The sequence below is a fragment of the Ictalurus punctatus genome, chromosome 11 (genome assembly GCF_001660625.3).
Source record: "Ictalurus punctatus breed USDA103 chromosome 11, Coco_2.0, whole genome shotgun sequence".
NCBI lineage: Eukaryota > Metazoa > Chordata > Actinopteri > Siluriformes > Ictaluridae > Ictalurus > Ictalurus punctatus.
The window spans coordinates 21,357,908-21,381,697 of NC_030426.2; the positions used below are offsets into that span (position 1 = coordinate 21,357,908).

The 23,790-nt window shown below is 40.8% G+C and overlaps 1 protein-coding gene across 3 annotated transcripts in view; it reads left to right on the forward strand.

Moving 5' to 3' along the window:
• Positions 1-23,790, forward strand: part of lrp8 (low density lipoprotein receptor-related protein 8, apolipoprotein e receptor) — a 210,416-nt gene that overhangs the window by 152,037 nt on the left and 34,589 nt on the right. For all 3 annotated transcript variants that reach the window (XM_017480588.3, XM_053683642.1, XM_017480586.3), the window contains exons 6-10: positions 2,295-2,420; positions 3,218-3,340; positions 7,515-7,634; positions 8,479-8,604; positions 19,970-20,141. In XM_017480588.3, the coding sequence (XP_017336077.1) occupies positions 2,295-2,420; positions 3,218-3,340; positions 7,515-7,634; positions 8,479-8,604; positions 19,970-20,141 (667 nt within the window). The remainder of the gene's footprint in view (positions 1-2,294; positions 2,421-3,217; positions 3,341-7,514; positions 7,635-8,478; positions 8,605-19,969; positions 20,142-23,790) is intronic.

Sequence of the window (23,790 nt, forward strand, 5' to 3'; positions counted from 1 at the left end):
TTTGTGTTGACGTTACCACCATAATCAGCGTAGCTCAAAACTAACCCAGAGTGCCTCAGTTTTCTCCTGATCGCGCATGAACACCACAAAAGCATATAATACCTCAGGTAGCATGTAATGATTGTAGATTTGAGTTTGTGTTAGGTGCATTACATGTACGTTTTAAACATATTATACTCTGTCCCTGGCTTCCATTATGAGTGATTTTGAGTAAACAGATTTTCTGGGTTTTTTTTTTTTGTTGTTGTTGTTGTTGTTTTTTTCAATTACAGGATAACATGTTAATAAAATGTCTTGAACAAATGCACAGTACAGATATAGTGAATAGAGACAATGTTGAAAAATGCTGGATTTATCTTTTAATATCTGGTGTCTACATGATCGATTAGTTGGCCGGTTATATATTATTATTATTTTCGATTAATCGATTAATCTGGGGGGGTGGGGGGTGGGGGGCTGGGACGACTTTCAGGTCACACTAGATCAGCGGATCTCAACCTTTTGTGAGCTTTGTACCCCTAGCATATTTCGAACAATCCACAAGGACCCCCTCACTCCACAACAGTCATAGGCTATATATTAAACAGTCATTTCTATATATGTTGCTTTATTTTATTAATATTTAACGTTAATAATATTATCATTAATATGTTATCAAAACATTTCAAGATTTTATTTTTTACATTTTATGCTTGGTGTGACATTTAATTTGACTCTCGGAATTATCCTTTGTTTATTTTATCCATCAGTGCGACACTTGAACTTGTCTACCACTCAGAGGTTTTTGCAAATGATCATTTCATTTGTAAATAAAATTTAAAATAAATCCATTAATGAACGATCGTCAGTTCACCTAACGTGATATTTGCGAATAACCAAATTGATTAATTTTAAAACATCTCATTTGAATATGTTTTGATACATTTAACAACATATATATATATATATATATATATATATATATATATATATATATATATATATATATATATGTAATATTATTTAAACATTTTTTAAACTTTCCTAGAGACCCCCTGCAATTACACCACTGACCACTAGGGGTCTGCGGACTCCTAGTTGAGAAACACTGCACTAGACGGTAGTGCATGGTCCATCCATCCACAACCGCTTATCCGTTATCGGGTCACGGGGTAGTGCGTAGTGCATAGTGTAAGTGTATAGTACGTCATTTGGGACACAACCTTAGTATTTCGTCTTCGAAGAAGTGACGTGATGAGTAAATGCACCACGTGCAGATCAGCTAATCAGTAATGAGATGTGTTGACGGTTAGCACGTTTGCCTTGCACCTCTGTGGTTGGGGGTTCAAATCCTGCTGCTGCCATGTGTGCCTGGAGTTTGCATCTTTTCTCTATGCTTCAGGGGTTAGTCCAAAGACATGTGTTGTAGGCTGACTGGCATCTCTAAATTGTCCATAGTGTGTGCGATTGTGTCCTGCGATGGGTTGGCACCCTGTCCAGGGCGTGCCCTGCCCTGTGCCGAGTATCCTTGGATAGGCTCCCTGCGACCCAGCGGTACAGAAAATGGATGGACGTACACTATATAAAGGTTATGGACACCTGACCATCACACCCATATGTGGTTCTTCCCCACAAGTTGGAAGCGCACAATTGTATAGAATTTCCATTCACTTTAACTAAGTGGCCCAAACCTGTTCCAGCACGACTCAAGCTTTTATTTCAAATAAATACAAATTAAAGAGCCAAAAAAGTCTCTTTATGGTTTCTGAGGTTTAGGGTTAGATCGAAGTTTAGTTAGAATTATCTGTATTAACAATTCCACCAACGGAGGGTCCTCACAAGTATAGTAAAGACGAGTCTGTGTGTGTGAATATCCTTGTCTGAAGAGATGAGCTACATCCAGCATGGAATAATTTTCTCTGTTTTGCTGAAATTGATCACCAGTTTATCTTGCGCCGCTGCCGCGCTACTGAGACGCACGGCATGAATAATTAAACACGCTTTAAAAAAGATGAATGAGAAAAACACCATCTCGCTCAAACAGCACAAACCACAGCGCGCACCTACTTTATGTATATCCCTGTTCACCGAAGGCATTAAGACAGAGAGCGATTGGTGTTAGTGTGAGGCTTTGGGGGGTTTAGAGCGGATGCGAGTGAGGGATTGCTTTGGAATTGAAGTGCATTTCATATTTGACCTGACTGCAATAGAAAAGACAAAACTGTTTCCTGTGCTGTAATTATGTGTAACACCCTAAGTCATAAGCTTGTGTGTGTGTGTGTGTGTGTGTGTGTGTGTCTGTGTGTGTGTGTCAGCTCTGCTTACCTGCAGGCCGGATCAGTTTCAGTGTGGCGATGGCTCCTGCATTCACGGCACTAAACAGTGTAACCGTGAGCACGATTGTCCAGACTTCAGTGACGAAGCAGGCTGCATCAACAAGAGTGCGTCTCGTTTTTACACTTTTCCTCTTTTTTCATATTCCCTTTTTTTCCAGAGATGACTGCAGAGTGACAAGGCTGTATTCAGCTCAATTGTTCGAGTGTGAAGTACTAATAATAGGCTAATAATAATAATAATAATAATTCCTTAGATTTATATAGCGCTTTTCTAGGCACTCAGAGTACTTTATATTGTATGGGGGGGGTCCCCTCAACCACTATTAGTGTGTAGCATCCACCTGGATGATGCGATGGCAGCCATAGTGCTCCAGAACGCCCTCCACACACCAGCTATTAGTAGAGAGGAGAGTGATGTAGCCAATTCAGAGATGGGGATTATCAGGGGGCCGTGATAGAGAAGGGCCGATGGGGGAATTTCACCAGGACACCGGGGTTATACCCCTACACTTTTCCAATAAGTGTCCTGGGATTTTTAATGACCATCTGTGAAATGGATGACCACTAATGAAATCTGTTTCAGAACTCAGGTGCAGCCCTGAAAACACATCTCTGACCCACCTGAAAGTGGTCTGGTGTGTAAAAGTGAAGCCAAGCATTAAATAACATGTTTGATTAACTAATTACCACCGCAGTGAGCTCACCTTTATGCCATGCTTTCTGTTCTGAGCTCTGGTTTCCGATTATGAATGCGCTTAGACCCACAGAAATAAAGTGGGTTGTTTAGTGTGTGCTCATGACAACGGGTATTGAATCTATCAGAGTGACTAGTCGGGCATGTCCGTGTTTGTGTTTTAAGAGAAAAAGATAATCTAAGAAGTGTCTGTCGTGTTTTCTTACAGCTACTAAATGCGAAGGGCCGCTGAAGTTCATGTGTAATAACGGAGAGTGTATTGATAGCAGCAGGGTGTGCGACAACATCAAGGATTGTAAGGACTGGTCAGACGAGCCTATGAAGCAGTGTGGTATGTACCGCAACACACACTCACACTCACACACATTAATACACAGTTTCGTTAGTGACCGACGACTTTGATCCGATCTTGAAGTAGGGTACCATGATGCGAAGTTTTTTTTTTCCGTCCGACAAGATAATATTCAATTCTAATTTATTTCCCTCAAGGCTGTCAAGGTAAAGTTTTTGATGTGAATTTTCACATATTCAAAAGTTTAAAAAGAAAACAAACAAAAACAATTGTACAGAAATTGTACACGTTTAAACACCGTTTCTCAAAATCACAGCCCAGAATTCTCAACGACGTTACGTTTACAATTGAGTTCTTCTAGTGTTATTAGTCTGTTTAATCAAACCCCCGTCTCAAAAGCTCAAAAACAACAAGCGTATAACTAATATCGACTTGCCTGTTCTGTCTGTGGGAGGTTCAGGAATAAAAGTCTCCGATCATTATCCAGAGTATTATTATATTATTATTTTTATATTATTATTGCACTGTGAAACCGGATAAGTTCATTTAACTCCAAAAAAAATTTGAGGAAACTAATTACCTCAAAATTTTTAAGTTGATAAATCAATTTCTTTAAGCCAAATACACTTAAATATAACGATTAACTCAAACTTTGTAATTTAAAATTAATTTTTGTTATATTGGCTTAAAGAAATTGATTTATCAACTTAAAAATTTTGAGGTAATTAGTTTCCTCAAAATTTTTTTCGGAGTTAAATGAACTAATCCGGTTTTACAGTGTGTTAAACAGCTGCAAAATGTTTAAGAACCATGTGGTCTAAACGATCCCTGAGTCACTTAAAGTACCAAAAGTTCTCTGAAGAAATGCAGGTCCTTTGTGGCTTGTTAGAGTTGGCCTGTGGTGAAGATAGTGGATTTTTGTAGCTGAGGAAATGTAAAATGTACTAAATATAAGTTGCAGGAAAACATTGTTGTGGGTAAATGAATAAAAATCAATCTGAAAACATAATGTTTAATATAAATTCAATTAAAAGGCACTTTTAAAAATAACTATCCGGGCTAAGCTTACTTTTTACAATAGAAATGTCTACCACTGTTGACATGGAAAAAAAAAGTTTGAACATGATGTTCGCTCTTTCAATAGAGTCATTAAAGAATCATGATACACTTAAGAATTGATTCTTTTTCTCATTCCTATCGACGTGTTCAGTTCAAAGTTCAAGTGAAAAGATACTCCATGATTGATTTGTTCACTCTGCAGATTTTACACACTAGCCTTCACCTTCATCTATCAACGCAGCCATATTAACAGAGAACTGACTTCATGTATATCAGACGTGAACCTGCCCATGACTGCCCCGTGATAACGTTTCCCCTATAAGACCACATCCTCTGTGTGTTCTCTACCCGACTGCAGCAGGATGTTAATTGAGGATATATGACATTTCCAAAATGCCAGCTTGTGTTTGTAAATGTTCCTGCGCACACAGTGCTCTCTCTCTCTCCCTCGCCCGCTCACTCGTTCTCTCTGGCGGGTTATCTTCGGTATGAATCTTTAATGCAAAACATATAAAGGGGAGCGGCTGCTGTTGAAGCTGCTGTTAATTTCCCTGAGGCAGCCGCTCTGCTCTCTCCACCCTGCAAATGAGATTAGATGGAGCACCTGCTTCACTGCCACGCCCCGCTAGCTTCAAGTGCACGGTACGCGACTCCAGATTGTCCAGAGCATATGAACAATACGTGTCACCTTCAACATATTCATGAACATGTCCCTCCAATCATAATGTGTGACATTTCACCCTGCTCTCAGCCCTATATATGGTCCCTCATCCTTAATGCACAAGATACTGGTCATGAAAAGTTACAAATATAAACGTATCAGATTTCCGTATATTACAATTTTTGCGAAAACGTTTTTTACATTTTTTATGTTTTTTGGTACTCATCAATATGATATTAAAATATTCTTTGTTATTTAGCTTATACAGTATCTCACAAAAATGAGTACACCCCTCACATTTTTGTAAATATTTGATTATATCTTATCATGTGACAACACTGAAGAAATGACACTGTGCTACAATGTAAAGTAGTGAGTGTACAGCTTGTGTAACAGTGTAAATTTGCCGTCCCCTCAAAATAACTCAACACACAGACATTAATGTCTAAACCGCTGGCAACAAAAGTGAGTACACCCCTAAGCGAAAATGTCCAACTTGGGCCCAATTAGCCATTTTCCCTCCCCGGTGTCATGTGACTTGTTAGTGTTACAAGGTCTCAGGTGTGAATGGGGAGCAGGTGTGTAAATTTGGTGTCATCGCTCTCACACTCCCTCATACTGGTCACTGGAAGTTCAACATGGCACCTCATGGCAAAGAACTCTCTGAGGATCTGAAAAAAAGAATTGTTGCTCTACATAAAGATGGCCTAGGCTATAAGAAGATTGCCGTCTTTTATTTATTCTATTTTATTTGCCGTGCCTTTTATTTCTTTTATTTATTCCATTATGTTTCGTACTACTGATTTTATTTTCCTGTATCTATTATATGTCTTCTTTAAACATTGTTTTAAAAAGTGCTATAGAAAGCTTTGATTAACGTGAACAGCGTTGGTTGAACATGACTTTAATGAGCGAAATGATGTTGGATCGATGTCTGAGATGAACGTCGTTTCGATGCCGAGAGAGACCTCGATTATGGGAAGGCTGCTAGCATACGTACCTGACGTAGATGGGGCACCAGAGAAGCGCTCTACCTAGACAGTCGAAAACTTTGCATTTCCCTGTCTGCACATTTTGGAAGATGCTTTGACAACAAGATTTTTGCTTGTAAGGGCGGAAACACAAGCAGTCTGCTTGTTTCCGCCCTTACAAGCAAAAATCTTGTTGCTCTTGTGGAAACAAGCGTTGTCTGCATCAACTCTAGTGACGTGTAACCACACTTTTGAACGTTTGGTTTGGTTCTCTCTGCCATCGTCACTCTGTGTATTAAGCGGGAGCTTTCGTGTTGTGCGAGCGCTCGCTGGTGCGTGTGACAGACAGCCTCCTCACCCGAGAGATCTCACTTCTGGACTGCGAATGAGGAAAATGCAGACGGATGTCTTAATATATTATCGCAAATTAGAAACGGTTGGCGAGATAAAATGTGCAAGATAACGTTTATTTAAAAAAATAAAAAGGATATATATTTTATTAATTTTCTCCAGTACGAAAGCAGAGTTTATCGATACTACAGTCTTTCATAATTCAGCACAGGGGCCAGTTTAATACCGGGTTTCGGTGCCCATCCGTAGGTGCGGCGCTGAGTGAGACTTTTACAATCAATCCTGAATGACTGTTGGTTGTGGTAGTTAAGTGGTTGAGTTGTGGTAGTTTGAGTGACGCTACTAGTGTATATTTCGGGAATTAGAACCAACTAAATTCCTTTGAAAATGTTAGAAAATATCATGGTGGCATTTCTACCTCTGGGATTTTTTCCAGGGGCATGGTGGTAAGGTTCAAACTGAATAAAAAAAACAAAATGGTTTAGGCCACACCTACTTCGGTTTAAAGATACGGATGTTTAGAACTAAACTGATGCAGATAATGTAATTGTGTTACACCCATAGTACATACTCACTACCATGTGTCTTAATTCATTTCAGTACTTTGTACTCAGTCATCCGTATGCTGGCACGAAGCAGGCTAATTACTGTGTACATCTCTGCTGATTGGGACAGCTTCTCGAGCTGGTTGGTTATGATAATGGCCGTGCTCAGCATTTCTACTGAAGGAAGTGTAATGTATTTTGGTTTCAAAGCAATTAGAAAGCGAATATTTTGTTTGTGTGATGCTTACAGCATATCTCTTCCTCCCTGCTGTGAATGTAGCTTGAGTATATAAAAAAAAAAAAGCTTCCTGACGAGTGCCTAAGATTGCGCAGATGTATTCTGCATATCGTTACCCACTACTTTTTACTACAATCAGGCACATTATCCTGTCCCATATTTCTAGCATTTAATATAAGTTTCTTGCCGTTCCAGAGCCGTGCAAGGGCAAGCGAGGGAGATTTTATTCAGGTCATGAGTTTCCCATCAGTCCGAGTCTCCGCTAAGAAAAAGTGAAATGAACCAACAGTTCTTGTCAGGATGCCAGGTGCACGTTTCACACAGCGTCCAATCCCTGCTGGATTTACTCACTTTTTTTACTCCCACTACTGTCTTTTCTTCCTCATAGGCCTCAATGAATGTGCCAATAACAATGGTGGCTGCTCTCACATATGCAGGGACCGGCGGATAGGCTACGAGTGCGACTGTCCTTCAGGTTACACGCTGCTGGATCAGAGGACTTGTGGAGGTAAAGATTCCTCTTAATTCCACTGATGATGTTCTAGCGCTTAGCACATTTCTAACACAAATTAATGTAACTTTATTGAACCAGTGATAAGACACTGTTGTTTTTTTAAGGTATGCGCAGAGCGCATTAAATCTTGACGTGGTCTCTCAGTCATATTACATATGACTAAGGCCCTGGTAATACATTTCAGATGTTATTCTGTCTAAATTATGGCAAACAGCCAAAAAAAAATGGTTTGGGACAAAATATCTCCCCAATCACAACGGTGTAGAAGTTTTTTTTTTCCTATTGAATCTTGCCTAGACTATCTTTCTGCAAATATTATGTTGGATAAGGAGTACAGTGGGAGAAATATTCAGTGTGCCTAGAGATGTCTAAAAGCTTGCTAGCTAAGTGACTCACGCTTTTATGAAGTTGTTAGATAGTTACATACTGTAGCAATACAGACTTAACAAAGCCTAATCAATTCAGCATGGAATCAGATACTGGATGCCGAAATGTCTGCGACGCTCCAGTGTCTCAATCGGAATAAAATTTCGAAATTTCATTTTCTCCTTTAACAAATTTGTTGTTAACCAGACTTTAAAATGCTAGAACTTTACTCTTGATTGAGATACAAATAAAAACACATATTCAAGAAAGTGTGTAGTTTTCAGAACTTATATGGACATATAGTAGAAAATGTTCAGATTTGACCATGTGAAGCATTTTCCCAGGCCACACATTAATATAACAACCACAAGTGTGTGGCTTCAATTGCTAGGCTTTAGCAGCCATGAAGTGGATATAGAAACTCTCACAAGAGGACGAGACAGTTGCTCTTTGCTTTTTGTGTATCCTCCAGACATAGACGAATGTGAGAACCCAGACGCCTGCAGTCAAATTTGCATCAACTACAAAGGCGACTACAAGTGTGAATGCTACGAGGGCTATGAAATGGATCCAGTTTCTAGCACGTGCAAGGCTGTGGGTAAGGCTTTCAAACCAACTTCAGATTCGATATATTTGATTTTAAAGGGAAAAAATCCAGCCTGAGCAACTTACATGTCAATGTTTATAACTTATATGTGATCTCCAGAGGTATTTATTTACTATTGAAATTATGAGGTTTTTGGTGTAAAGTTCTTAAACAACAACTATTTTCACTTTGGTAAATGGTTTCCTACATTTCCCACAATGCAATAAAATGTGATTTGAAAAAAACAAAAAAAAAACTGGCCTTTCAGAGAAAAGAAAGGAGATGGTACAGCAGGAAACTCAAGCAATTGGAGAAAACTGTATTACTTTGATGGGTACTTTGAGGTACGTATAACCACAGATTCATCTTTTGGGGAGAAAAAATGAATTAATGAAAGCATTTGACAAAAATGTTCTGCGTAGACATTTATGTGGTAATCACGCATACATTCTTGAATGGGAAACAGCTCTACAACCCAAACGTATGGCCCTCTGAGGAGAAAGAACTCTTTTGAGGAACGCTTTTCTTTTTCTCTAAGAGTCATAAATATCATAAATGGAGGACGGAGGATACATTACAATCAAATAACAATATATTTAATAATAACAAATAACAATATATTTAAACTTTACATTTATATATATATATATATATATACATAAAATACATGTATTGAAAATGCAGTGGAGGAGCATGTGCTTATATTTATCTATATTGTTTATTATTTGGAAATATATTACAATACGGGACTATATGTTACATTACCCCAGTGCTAAATGAGTTTCTGCTATTTTCTTATTTAGTCTTTAATATGCAAATACCTTTTGAATGCTCTAGGAGCAAGCTGCTCATTATATAGCTCATGTAGGCGCGGGGGTGGGGGGGACGGGGGAATCATTAAAGAGCAAATCATCATTCTTACGTCCCATGAAGTAACTGCAAGCATCACTAATAATGAGGAAGTGGATACAGTAATTGGTTCTGCTTAGCTTTAAATGGTGTGAAAATCACATTGATTACTGCACTCACCGGCAAATGAGTCTTTATTACCTCTCAGGAAGAAATAAGCAAGAGTAGTCAAGATGTGGCATGTGCAATCACACAGCCAAGCCTCAGTGCTTTCTTATGGAAGCAAATGATCGTTTTCAAATCACTGGTAATATAGGGAGAGGTTATTATTATTATTATTATTATTATTATTATTATTATTATTATTATTATTATTATACCGAGCAGCTTATTTAATTTAAAACTGTGTACATACAATGTGGTTTGTATAGTGATTGTGAAGCTAACATGGCCTTGATGAAGATAATTTAGCTTTTTCATTGAGCTGTCAAGACGGCAGAAAATTCCAGAGTCTCCACTTTTTCTCTCTCAATAGAGGATGACAGCTGGAGGGACACTGGCATTATGCATATTGTGCCACAGTGAGCTAGAAAACACTCAGCCTCAGGCTAAACAGCATGGAGAATATTTCCTGTCCTCAGAAGACATTTCATTTATCATTCTACTTCTTGCAAGGGTGGTTTTCTTTTTTATGGAGGTAAATAATGCTGTTTTCCTGTTTGGGGTATTCTCAAAGCACAATGCTCTTATTTTTGAAATCTTGCATATCAGGTATATATTGGATGGGGATTAGCCGCATGAAAATGTAGTTGCAAATGCCTTCAATATCTGTTTGAAACAGATTTACATCTGACCGTTGCTCGAAGCACTCTCAGATACCGTCTCAAATAGCAAAATGGTTAATGGGAACCATTAGAGCTGTCCCTATTAGGGACTTTTTTTTTTTTTTAGCAGGTCAGGTGGAATTAAGCCAGCCCTGCGTATATTTAAAATAGATTTAAATCAGATTCAAACTACATCAGAAGGTCTTAAGTTTCATTTTATGCTGATGTTGATCCCAAGTGTCTGTATCTTCTCAATACTTATTGGAGTAAATCATGATGTCCATGACATCCAGGCCTGAGTCAATGTAATAATAGAGAATCAGAAAACTGGCATACACAATGCTAAATAAAATTATTTAGTAATTCCTTGTTAATGATTTGGACGGATAATGGCATTTAGTAAGATGTCAGACAAGCCGATAGCTGCAAGCTCACCTTTACACAGGGAAGCCACATGATAAACTACGATCAAATGTCCGTTCTCATGTGTAAGATAAATGAAAAACTACGACAAATTAAACAAATAAGTCAACTGTAAAAATTTTCCCAAATCAGAGGCTTGGAACATTGAAATCACCAAGGATCGAAACCTTATCAGAGTTACAGGTACATCTGGCAGAAAGTCTGAGAATTCTGGAGTGGTTTCAGATGGTTTGTAGACTAGCACAGGGCTGGACATCTCCACTTAAACTTTGAGTACTCTATTACAGTCAACAGTCTGCATTTAAAACAGTACTTAAAAATGATTGCCAAACCTCCACCTCAGATCCCGGTCCTGAGAGCACTAAAAAATGTACAGTCACTGAGCGAGAATTTAACAAGAGTGTTTAAATCACCAGAAGTGTGCCAAGTCTGGGTCACATAAAGAACATCCAAAATGAGGAAATCGCTTAAAGTAAAGAGTTTATTTACTACAGATCTTGTGTGAAAAGAGCAATTTTGGTTGAGACTGAATAAAAGAATGACTGTGAAACTAGGTCGGGAGTGGTGTTTAAAGAAGTCAAGGGAGGACTTTTCGGCTTCGGGTGAATGATGAGCAGACAGAGGAGATGTGACCGTTGATGGCAATGTTTTTAGACTCAGAGTTTTGGCAAGAGAAGGAGAGTGAGCTATCCCTAAATCGATGCAATGTTTACAAATCTCAATGGACAGGCAGGTCTTAATACATGGATGCAACAGTTTAGATTTTGAGTAGGCAGTCATTTTACAGTATGTTTAAAGCCCTGTGGAAGACCTGATGTTAACACGACAAATGCGGCAGAGCTCAGGAGCAGCAGGATAACCAGATACATGTTCAGAAAAAAAAACATCCTGACACTCCTATTTGCACAAACAGTTAAGTAAAAGACCGCATTAATCCAGTAATCCATGAGACCACTTGAAGCTGACATCAGTTGTGGCTAGTTGCTGCTTCTGAGTATGAATATTATTTCTGGATTTCCCCAAATAAAAGAAACACCAAAACAATCACAGTCATTCACCACATTTTACAGATATTTTGTTGTTAGAAACTCTCAAAATCAGCTCATAATTACTACCAATCCATCCATCCATCCATCCAACCAACCACCCACCCTACCTCTAGTCCTAAGCTTCTTATTATAGATATCTCTTTAATAATGTGAAATGAATTTGGTCTCTCATCCATGCCCTTTTCAGAAGCATTCTCTGCAGAGGCAAAGTAAAGATAAGATACTTGTGCTTTGAAGCACAAGGCGTCACAGCCTGGTTTTGAAAACCCATTTTACAGACACAACAGCAACTGCAAATATGACCTTTGGATACCAATATTACTGTTGGCATCAAGAGCGAGAGCAGAGAGCAGTTCATTATTAGAAACAGTATGCAAGCTCTGCACAAGCTTGTTTACATTTGGTTACCATTTTAAAAAGATCGGCAGAGCCTTGGGTATGAAGATTTTTTATATATATGGAATTATATTTTCCATTTTCGTTGCATATAAATTGAATCGGAATGAGATTCTCCATGTGAATCTGCAGTCTGAATACGTCATCTTTATCCTCCTTCCACTGTTTCCACTTTATCCTGGTCTGATCCTGAACTTAGGTTACTGTCATGTTCTTCCTACGGGTTCTCCGATTTCCTCCCACCCCACAAGACTACACTGGTAGGTACATTAAATTGGCCCTAGGTGTGAATGGGTGTGCGCTATGTACTCGTGTCCCATTCAGGGTGTATTCCCTCGTCATGGATAGACTCTGGATCCACCATGATACTAACCAGGATCAAGCAATACAAGACTAGACCCTAAGGTTCAATTATGTGTCTTAAATCATTTTTAAAGTATGCTACATAATAGATACACACTAAAGGCACAAAACTTTAGAGACTTCAGAGAGTGTATGTGGAAGTTTCGACATTTACACTTAATGATCTGGCAGATGCTTATAATTGCAATAAATGCTTAAACCTACTTATAATTAAGCTGACTCGGGGCTAAAGGACCTAACAGGCTTATGTTCAGCAGCCCACAGCGCAAACCCCTGAGGCACACGTGGCTTAAACTGGAAGTACAGAGGAAGTTCATTGTTAAAGTTCAAAAGTATGTCATCCATTAAAAGCACTTTAAAAATAATGATTTTAAGCACAGGGTGGTCCTGATGGTCCTCAATCTAGATGCGTGTTCCTCAGGGAGCTCCATAATGATCGTCATCTATCTCCGTGCTTTGTGCTCTCCTTCTCTTTCTCACACACTTCACAGAAGCCAATAGTCTGTACATTTATTCATGCTTTTAAAGCTTTAAAGCTACAAGTTTAACAAATTGCAGCTCCATGTTAGTGACAATAATGAGTTACATTACAGTTAATGAACGTGTCATGGTAAGAGAAAGGCAGCGTTGCAAATGAAGCCTTGGGATGTAATAAGGTGCTTGAGTGTCTCTACTGGTAGCTGGCATGAAGTCAGTCGAGCGGGTCCTCACATTTTTAATCAGCTGTGTTGATGGGAGGAGACTCGTGAAGCTGTATACATGTAGCCATGCTGGCCTTCTACATCCTCATTAAGGACATGAAGTGTGCTGTTAATGTGTGCTGCAAGCCTGGACCTAAACTTGAACTTAAATTGGTTTTAATGAGCAGGTGAGGAAATTCATGGCAACTGGAAAGACACAGCCTGTGGTCATGGCATTGCTCTCTCTCTCTCTCTCTCTCTCTCTCTCTCTCTCTCTCTCTCTCTCTCTCTCTCTCCACATATCATATTATGGTATGTTTTTCCATCACTGACCTCCTCTCATCCAGTCTAAATAAAGATGTCTACAGAACACGTCTTTCACATGTTGCATTCAGAGGAACCAGTAGACTGTATTCACCCTAGCATTCATTCATTCATGCCTGCTGGCAATCCACCAACCGGTATTTTTTTGGGAGGTCGGAGGAAACAAGATAACCCGGACGAAACCCAGACAAACATGGGGAGAAAATGTGAAACTCCACACAGACACTAAATGCAGCTCAGGATCTCAGTACGCTACACAATGCATCAGCATGCCACCGTTCCCACCAGCAGCCAGTGTTTAACTAATGATCTTGAGGAAATTGAGTCATTTCCTCTATCTGTCAGAAGGAAGAGATAAATAGTTTCATGAAATCAACAAATTCTTGCATGCGCTCCAACAACTATATCATAGTCCTCAGAATGAGTCTGAAATATTAGCAGTCAGAATGTGTGAGCAGATATGAGAGAGGTTAAACTCTGCTCAGTGGATGTCTCATCATGAGCCTACTGATCTCCACCTCTCCACTTTCAAGTATTTAATCCATTTCAGTATCAATCCCTCACAACATGTTCATCATTTCTGCTCTAACACCCCAAGGTTTCATCAAGAGTATCATTACTTTCCTTTGACCTGTTTTACCTCTTTGAAGGTTCTATCAGAGGAAAGCTCTTTGTTTATTACAGCTAAACTGGTGCTGTAGCTGTAGGTTCTTATCTGAAAGTGTGGAAAGAGAAGACTAAAGAGGGGAGAAGAAAGGAGTGAAGTGGAATTTTTTGGAGGGAGGATTAGATACAGTATATAGTGACAGGTAGAATAGAGAGATAAAGGGGAGACTGGAAAGATGAAGATAGGAAAGTGTGAAGAGTAAGATAGCAGGAAGAATGAAGAAATGGAGATCAGCTAGAATGGAGAGAGGGAAGAATGGAGAGATGAAACAGTGGAAATTATGGATTGAGGGAAGCGAGATAGGGAAAGGGAAACATGGAATATGAAGAGTGGACAGAGGAAAGACTGAAGAGAGTAAAGAATGGAGAGAGAGAACGTTAAGAATGAAGAGAGGGGAGATGGCTGGAGATGTTAAAAGATGAAGGGAAAAGGGAGATACAGAGGGATGAATTGAGAGATGGAATAAATAAGATGGAGTGAGGGACAGATGGATAGATAGAAGAAGCAAGAGTGGGAAAATGGAAAAATTAAGAGAAGTGCCGAATAGAGAAATGAACGAGGCAGAATAGAGAGATGAGATGATGAGATAAGATGGGGAGATGGATGGATAGATGAAGTGTTAGAGCGAGAGTAATTGATGGAGGGGATAATGGAGAGATAGAGAAAGGGAAGAAAGAATAAATAGAAAATGAAAGCAGTGAAGGAAGAAAGAATTCTGGGCATAATCATGGCAGAGTTGTAAAATCGGATAATGCGCTGCACTGTGATTGAAATACAAATGCCCCGCCCCGTGGTCTGCCTCAGTCATATGGTCTGTTGATCAAAGCTCTAGATATTGACACGATGGAGTCAGAATACGGAGGAATGAGATCACCGTAGCACTGAGACATAGAGATGAATAAACACTGAGTGATAAATATCATTATGAGTACATTATGTGAATGATGGAGGCCACTTGCTGATCTAATGCAGTCCATTCAGTGGTGAAGATGCCTTATCAATGATGTTACAGTTTTATTATCCTCTTCTCATCTCAGCACAAGTTTGAGGGATTTGCCTCAAACCCCCCCCCACCACCACCACCACCACCTTTTTTCTCCTCTATCGCTTTCATTCTCTCTTTGCCACATTGTACATCTTAGATGAGGCTGTTCAGATTGATGGCAGCAAATCCAGCAGATGTGGGAAATGATTGAATCCTGAACTCGGGCTGAAAGTGAAAATATTTGCTCGCAGTGCAGTGGCGCATGAGGGACTAGGAGACATGGAATGAAATGTTTCTTCTCCCACAAGTCCCCTCTATTATAGCAGGATCTCACAGTCTGAGTCGTGGCCTGGGGGCCACTCGCCGGAGACCCTGAGAGCCAGCCAAAGCAGCTTGGCTTTAGTGAGATCACAGGCTGAAATATTCACAGTTTGCTGGGGAGTGGGGAACAGAAGAAGAAAGAATGAGGGGTGATTTATAAGACCTCATCTATCAGCCTTGCTCATCTTTTTTCCATCACTGTCAGACCTGAATGCTCTACACGTTCTTTCACCATCGCACAGCACCTGCTGAAAATCTCTCGCCATCTGTCTGTTTCGATCGGGATTTATATTGCTGTCTTGCTGTCTTTTTCTATGTTACACAGCCCCTTACTTCCTCTTCCTTTTCCATTCTTCCTCACTTGTTCTACCTTTGGCAATAGCCTCCAGCTTCCCAAACCTCCTTATTTTCTTGGCTGTCCAATCAGTGCTTCTGCTTACCAAACATTGATATCTGCTTTTGCCTAGAGCACATTAGCAGATATACCAGCATTTTAGAGCTACACTCACTGGCCACTTTAATAGCAACACCCATACCCCTGCTCATTGATGCAATTATCCGATGATAATTACGCAGATACAGGTGAAGAGCTTCAGTTAATGTTTACATTTACATTTACATTTATTCATTTAGCAGACGCTTTTATCCAAAGCGACTTACAAATGAGAAGATACAAGCAAAGCGATATATCAAGCAGAGAACAATACAAGTAGTGCTACCATACAAGATCTGTTAATTGAGTTCCAAAAGAAGCAAAGTGCACAGAGTAGAGGTGTGAGTGCCAGAGGAGATTTTTTTTTTTTTTTTTTATGGGTTGGTTAGGTATTCATGGAAGAGGTGGGTCTTTAGCTGTTTTTTGAAGATGGTGAGAGATTCTGCGGTCCAGATTGAGGTTGGAAGTTCATTCCACCACTGAGGAACAGTTAATTTGAATGTTCTTGAAAGGGACTTTGAGCCACGCTGAGTAGGCACTACTAAGCGTCAGTCGTTGATTGATCGCAGCTTGCGTGAGGGAACGTAAGCCTTCAGGTGAGAGTTGAGGTAGGAGGGTGCTGTTCCAGACAAGGTCTTGTAGGTGAGCATCAAGGCCTTGAATTCGATGTGGGCGGCTACAGGAAGCCAGTGGAGGGAGATGAAGAGGGGTGTGACATGGGTTCTCTTGGGCTGGTTGAAGACGAGGCGTGCTGTTCCATTCTGAATCATTTGGAGGGGCTTGATGGAGCTGGCCGGGAGGCCCGAGAGTAGTGAGATGCAGTAGCCCAGTTTTGATTTAAGAAGAGCCTGGACTAGTATCTGTGTAGCCTGTTCAGTGAGGTAGGGTCTGATTTTCTTGATGTTGTACAGAATCCTACAGGACCGTGCAGTTGTTGAGATGTGGTCTGTAAAGGTCAAGCTGTCATCGAGAATCACCCCAAGGTTCCTGGCCATCCTGGTTGGCTTGAGTGTGGTTGAGCCGAGGTGTATAGTGAGGTTGTGGTTGATTGAGGGACAGGCTGGGATGACGAGAAGCTCAGATTTTGCCAGGTTGAGCTTAAGGTGGTGTTCCCTCATCCAGACCGAGATGTCCGACAGGCAAGCAGAGAGACATGCAGAGACGGCTTGATCATCAGGCTGGAAGGACAAATAGAGCTGGGTGTCATCAGCATAGCAGTGATATGGGAAGCCATGAGACTCAATCACCTGCCCTAGAGATGTAGTGTAGATAGAAAAGAGCAGTGGACCCAGAACTGACCTCTGTGGAATGCCATTTGTGAGTTGCTGAGTTTCACAAATACCTCCCCTCCATGATACTTTGAAGGTATCTGTATATGTCTGAGAGATAGGATTCCACCCAGCGCAGAACCGTTCCATCGATGCCCAGGCTGGAGAGAGTTGACAGGAGGATCTGATGGTTCACAGTGTCGAAAGCAGCAGAGAGGTTGAGTAAGATGAGAACAGATGATCTAGAGGTTGCTCTTGCTAGTCGTAAGGCTTCAGTGATGGAAAGCAGAGCAGTCTCCGTGGTGTAATTGCTCTTGAAGTCAGACTGCTTGGTGTCCAGGAGGTTGTTCTGTGTGAGAAAATTGGAGAGTTGATTAAAAACGGCTCTTTCAAAAATTTTGGCAAGAAAAGGGCGGAGGGAAACAGGTCTGTAGTTGTCAACCACAGCAGGGTTAAGTGATGGTTTTTGAAGCAGTGGGGTAACCCGGGCCTGCTTAAATGAGGTAGGGTATGTGCCAGTAGAGAGGGATGTGTTGAAGATGTGTGTGAGTGCAGGTAATAGTGTGGGAGAGATGGACTGAAGAAGGTGAGAAGGGATAGGGTCAAGATGACAGGTTGTGGGACGGCTAGAGAGGAGAAGTTTAGAGACATCAGTCTCTGAGAGGGGAGAGAAGGAAGTCAGTTGGGAGTTACATGGAGGAGGAGCCGGTCAATGCATGTCTGGGGTTGTGAACTGGTTCCTGATTGATGTTACCTTGTTGGAAAAGAAAGTGGCAAAGTCATCTGCAGTGAGAGAGGTAGGGGAAGGGGGAGGAGGGGGACAGAGAAGAGAAGAAAAGGTTTTGAAGAGAGTGCGGGTGTTGGGAGAACTGCCAATCTCTTCTAATGTTCATATGAAACATCAGAATGGGGGAAATGTGATCATGATTGTTGGTATCAGATCGACTGGTTTGCGTGTTTCAGAAATGGCTGATCTCCTGAGACAGTAGTATCTTGAGTTTACACATAATGGTGCAAAAAAAAAAAAAAAACATCCAGTGAGCAGCAGTTCTTTGGGCAAAGAAGAATGGCTAGACTGGTTCAAGCTGACAGGAACTTCTATCCATCCATCCATTTTCTGAACTGCTTATCCTAAACAGGGTCATGGGGAGTGTGGAGCCCAGGGGACTCAGTGCACAAGGCACCCTGGAACGGGTGCCAACCCATCGCAGGGCACAATCGCACACACACACTAGGGAAAATTTAGAGATGACAATCAGCCTACAACACTTGTCATTGGACTGTGGGAGGAAACCGGAGTACCCGGAGGATACCCACACAGTCCGGGGAGAACATGCATACTCCACACAAACAGGGCGGAGGCAGGAATCGAACCCCAACCCTAGAGATTGATAGCAAGCTTGTCTTTGCTGAACCATCTCTGCCAAACCATCCAAACCAAAACCATGTGGATTTTATGTGGATTGTTCAGCTAAGACAAAAATTAATAATGAATTTACAGTAACTCTATCACTTAAAACGGTTAGATAGTTATAGTTCGGCATGCCAGCTACCTTTGCAGTGTTGAGACTGCAGTTTTTTACAGGAGACGTTTTGTGTAAATAAAGTCTCAAGACCCTAAAGTTAGCTGGCATGCTAAATGCCTACTAGCTTAACATTGTTGCTGTTAAAAACTATTATTTTAAAACTAGTATTATGGATTGTTTAGCTAAGACTAACCTTTAATAATACTTTCTTACATTAGCGATACAATAACTATATCAGTTAAAAACTATGTTAGCTAGCTCAGGTCAATCTGAGGGAAGAACAACATGTTTTGTTTTTCATTTCATTTTGCCACCGTTATTCATTATTTGTTAAGGTCATGTGACATTTCACATTGTATCTGTTTCCTCCTGAGGGTCCAGTGTCAGCATCTATCTGAAATATTTTCTGATCCCCAGCTAACTCAGTGACTCCAGCCTTCTTTTGTCAGAAGCTTGGCCTTCTCAGTGACAGTTATAATGCATGGGTGGGGTTTGGGATTTTTCACAACACACGTAGAGCACACGAAATGAGGAACATGTCCCTGGAAGTAATGCAAGACTGTCTAATAATGTAGATTTAGAATGATCATTAAGGACAAGGTTAATGGCTGATACAGACCAGGGAAGGAGAATGCACAAAATGTGTGTGTCTCTTTCTGAAACTTGAGTTCACAGAGTGTGAGTATAGGGTATAGGGAAGTTGAATTTAATGGGATTGCTGTTGCTGTGTGGTGGCATGACTGAGTCACCAAACTACACTGATTAAGCTTTCCGGAGGTAGACACACATGTTCTGACACACACCGCAGGCTAATTGCCTCGAGACACTCCATGTGCGCACTCACACACACACACAAACAAAGCATTTTGTGAATTTAATGCAATTTAATGACATAGAAATGTAATGCAAGTTCACTGTGTGCCTATGGTCCTAGACCTGATTTTGCCGGGTGAGACCTGACTTATTTGCAATAAAAATCACATGGAACAGCTCATGATTATGCATCATCCTTGGAACCAAAATGAGCACCTTGTTAATAGAAAAGGATTCAGGTACCACCAGTAAAGTTGTACTGTAAGATCTAGGTATGCATGCTGGAGTCTATTAGTGCAAAAGCCCCGAGAGTTATAAGGGGATTGTATTAATGTAAGAGCAATCTGCATTCACTTTAAATGATCTCAGTTACTGAGATCACATAACTCTGAAACCTAAGAAGCTCCATTTTCTCCTTCTCCATATTAATGGATGTCTCTGTGGTCTTCCACACAGGTCAAAGTCCATACCTGATGTTCACCAACCGCCACGAGATCCGGCGGATTGACCTGGTGAAGAGGGACTACACGCAGGTGGCGCCCACCCTGAAAAATGCTGTGGCATTGGACGTGGACGTCACCACAAACAAGATGTACTGGTGTGACCTTTTCCATCGCAAGATCTTCAGGTACACTGTGAACAGACATAATGATAATGGGTTACATATCTGTGTAAAAATCCACCGCAAAGAGTATGTTTAGAGAAAGTAGTAGTCGTTTGGTGATATTACGGCGTCTCTTAGACATGTTCACTTTCACATATGCTCACTGCTGGGTGGCTACTGATGAACAGCTTGACAGTTGTCTGATGTTAATGATGCTGTGATTGCTTGTAATTAAGCCTAATCACCATGATAAGCCTAAAGCAGGGCATCTGGCTGCTTATTGGTGAGGCTGAAGTCTCTTCACATCATGTGTGTATGAACCGGTATACGGTAATTGGTTGGAATTTGGAGTGTGTGGTAAGGTGCCGCGCTCTCTCATTCTCTCAGTCTTTCCCTGCCCCCCGCATCGCTACGTCTTTCCTCCCACTCAGCAGAACTCCTAACTAGTGGAGTTCTGCTGAATAATATTCATCAGCTCTGGACTAGATCAGTGTGTGTGTCTATGCATATAAGTTACATTTTGCCATTTTCATCTGAAATGAATAGAAGACTGGAACATGTATTAATAGGTCACATAGCAGACACTTTTGCATAAGAATTACACTGTTAGGAGCCGTTCTCCTGAAAGGGGCTGAGGTTAAGTACCAGACTGTCATCAGAAAAGGCCAAGACTGTAACTAGCATTTGGCCAATACAGGTGGCTGATTAAAATCCGAGAGCTTGGAGGTTGTTGAACTATTATAGGCATTGCTTCTGTTTAAAATGAATTTTAAGAATGTAAAAAAATGGAATTAAGCTGAATATATAGTTGAGTGCAAAGGTTTGCATACTCAGAAAAATTAATTTACAACAACCAGATGTTTAGTATTTAGTTTCACAGATGTTACTTCTTTACCAAGAATGGTATGTAACAGGAGGGGCTGGATGGCCAGACCGTCTATAGACCATTGTATTGACATCCACCATCCAGTGCGCCAGTCGCAGTTTAGACAAGAGGACCCCTATTGTCCTACCTCCATGAGAGATAAAGAGTAGGTCTAAGGATTGAATGGCCCTTGTCTAAATAGTGCCATAGGGTAAATTCCAGGCACAAAAAGGAATGTTCTTTATAGTGCATGGACACTTGATAGTTTTACAAAATTGGGAGATATATCCTTGGGCTGAAATCCTGGATTCAACCACAATATATACTGCAAGCTTATCCCCAGAGCATGCAGTTCTTCTACTCTGCATATGCTTGTAAGGAGGGGCCCTAAGAGGCTTTAGTGGAGCTCCCACACTAGGATTTTGGACAGGTCAGAGGTCAATTTAGAACCTCTAAGCTCCTTAGCTCTTGCGAAAGCAGCAGTAGAAACTAAGGTCTTGCCTGCCATCTTGGGGCCATGAACAGGTCTGTGTGTATCGAAGATAGTGAGGCCAGTTGTGTGCCAGAGCATCCTGTTCAAGTGGGCTGTCCACCTACACGAAGGAGAATCACAATTGGCAATGTGTGGACATGGCATCCATGAAGAAGTCCAGACGAAACATTAATCAGCATATGGAAAGGGAAAACCACTCAGCCATTCTAACAGTATGTGGATGCAACCCACTAGGTGGTCAGACGATGGATGTTGTGGAATACTCTGTACAGATAGTGCTGAGGAAGACCCGATCTGGTGGGGTGGTATAGCAAGGGAAACCACTCAACACCACTAGCAGCACTTAGCCACAGGCTCTCACAGAGTTCAGTTGCATTTCACTAGCAGTGTGTTCCCATTGTATAAACTCACCGCAGCACAATAGATGTGAAGAGGCTATTTGCCAGTTTCATGCAAATACTGCCTCATAGTTCACTTTGTGACTTTGCTTTGGTTACATTTGCTGATTGGAAAAGAAACATTTCCTAAAAGCATATTTGTTAACTATTAGCATACTCTGTTACTTGTTCTGGTACTCGTTGAAAGTTTTAATGCTATTTTAGGAGTGGGCACTGAATGGTCCTCCTTGCATGCTGATGATTTATAGGCCATGCTGAGGTTGCGGTTACTCTAATTAATCCTGATTAGCATCATTTTGGGTCGATGAGATGTGACATTTCAGCCAAGATGTTTCAAGCAAACAGTAGCAGAAGCAATTAGGGAGACAATCTGCTGCTCCAATTCGTCCAATTCATCTTTGTCAAATCCCTGAGCAAACAGACGTAATTTACACACATGCACTATATGGTCAAAAGTTTGTGGACACCAGACTATCACACCCAAATGTGCTTTTTAACATCCCTTTCCAGATTTAGTCTCCCTTTTGATTTTATAATAACCTCCACTCATCTGGGAAGCCTTTCCAATAGATCAGGGCTGTCCCAATCAAGTTTTTTTTGCCCCCAATCACGATCCAAGTCATTTAATATTGAGTTTTTGATGATACATAAAGTACCTTTTTTTTTTTTCCTTCACAAAATAACAAAGTAAACAAACTAAAATGGCACCTATCTTAACAATTCTAGGAAAGGAAATTTTTCTTTCCTTTTAAAAGTATCCTCCAGTGTGTGTTTGTCATGGTTATGCCTAAATCGGTGCCGGACTACATCCCCCATAGCAGGGCCCTGTCACATGTCACATGTCTCACTCACACCTGCATTGTGTTACCCATAATCAGCACCCCTATTTAAGTCTAGCTTCTGTGTGTTTCTTGGTCAAGCTTTTGTTGTTATTGTTGTCAAGCGTCATTGTCGTTGTGTGTGCTACAGCCTTGCAATAGTTAGCCTTTTTTGCCTTGTGTCTCGAGTTTATGGTTCTGGTTTTCACAATTTTGATGGTTTGTTTTGCACTTTACACAGTAAATGTCTGCACTTGCATCCGTCTTTGCCACCGTTACGTGACAGTGTTGCTTCGATGCAGACTTGAACTTGCTGTATTCCATTGAGTGTTGACTTTTCAGGTGCTGTATTGAATCGGGAGTATTGAACGCAGCTCTGTTGTTACCGCCTCCCGAAATGCTTACACTGCAGACATTTTAGCCACGTAGTCCTGCCACAAATGGTGCTCTCCATGACAGCTGAAGTAAAAACAAAGGATCGGGCTTAGGTTAGTGCTTAATGAAGCCGATACCGATCAGTTAAAAAAACGCTTCTTTGATATCGGATCAGGACATCCCTGCTAGATTTTGGAGCGTGGCTGAGGGGATTTGCCCATTCAGCCACAAGAGCATTAGTGAGGTCAGGCACTGATGTCTGGTGAGGAGGCCTGGGGTGCAGTCGGTGTTCCAATAGATCCCAAAGGTTTTCAGTGGGGTTGAGGTCAGGGGTCTGTACAGGCCATGGCAAACCATGTCTTCATGGACCCCACTTTATCCACAAACCTTTGGTTGTATATCAGTATCCATACTGTGCATTTAATGCGCCATCAAATTTATGCCACACCACAAGATTAATATAATATTAACCCTGTGATCTAGACCTGCCAACCTGAAATCTAGACACCATTTGGGACCGTTGGGAGGGGTAAATCTGCCTCGAAACTGGCCCAATTATCCTCTAGTGTCACCCAGGAATTAGTCCAGATACGTTTGAAATGCTGTCATTAATGTATACTCTTCTCCACTAACAGACAGTTTGTATTATTTGTGTTTATTTGTGTGTCACTGAAAATGTGGAAATGGGGACAGAACACTTTCTCCAACTAATATAAGCTTCTTA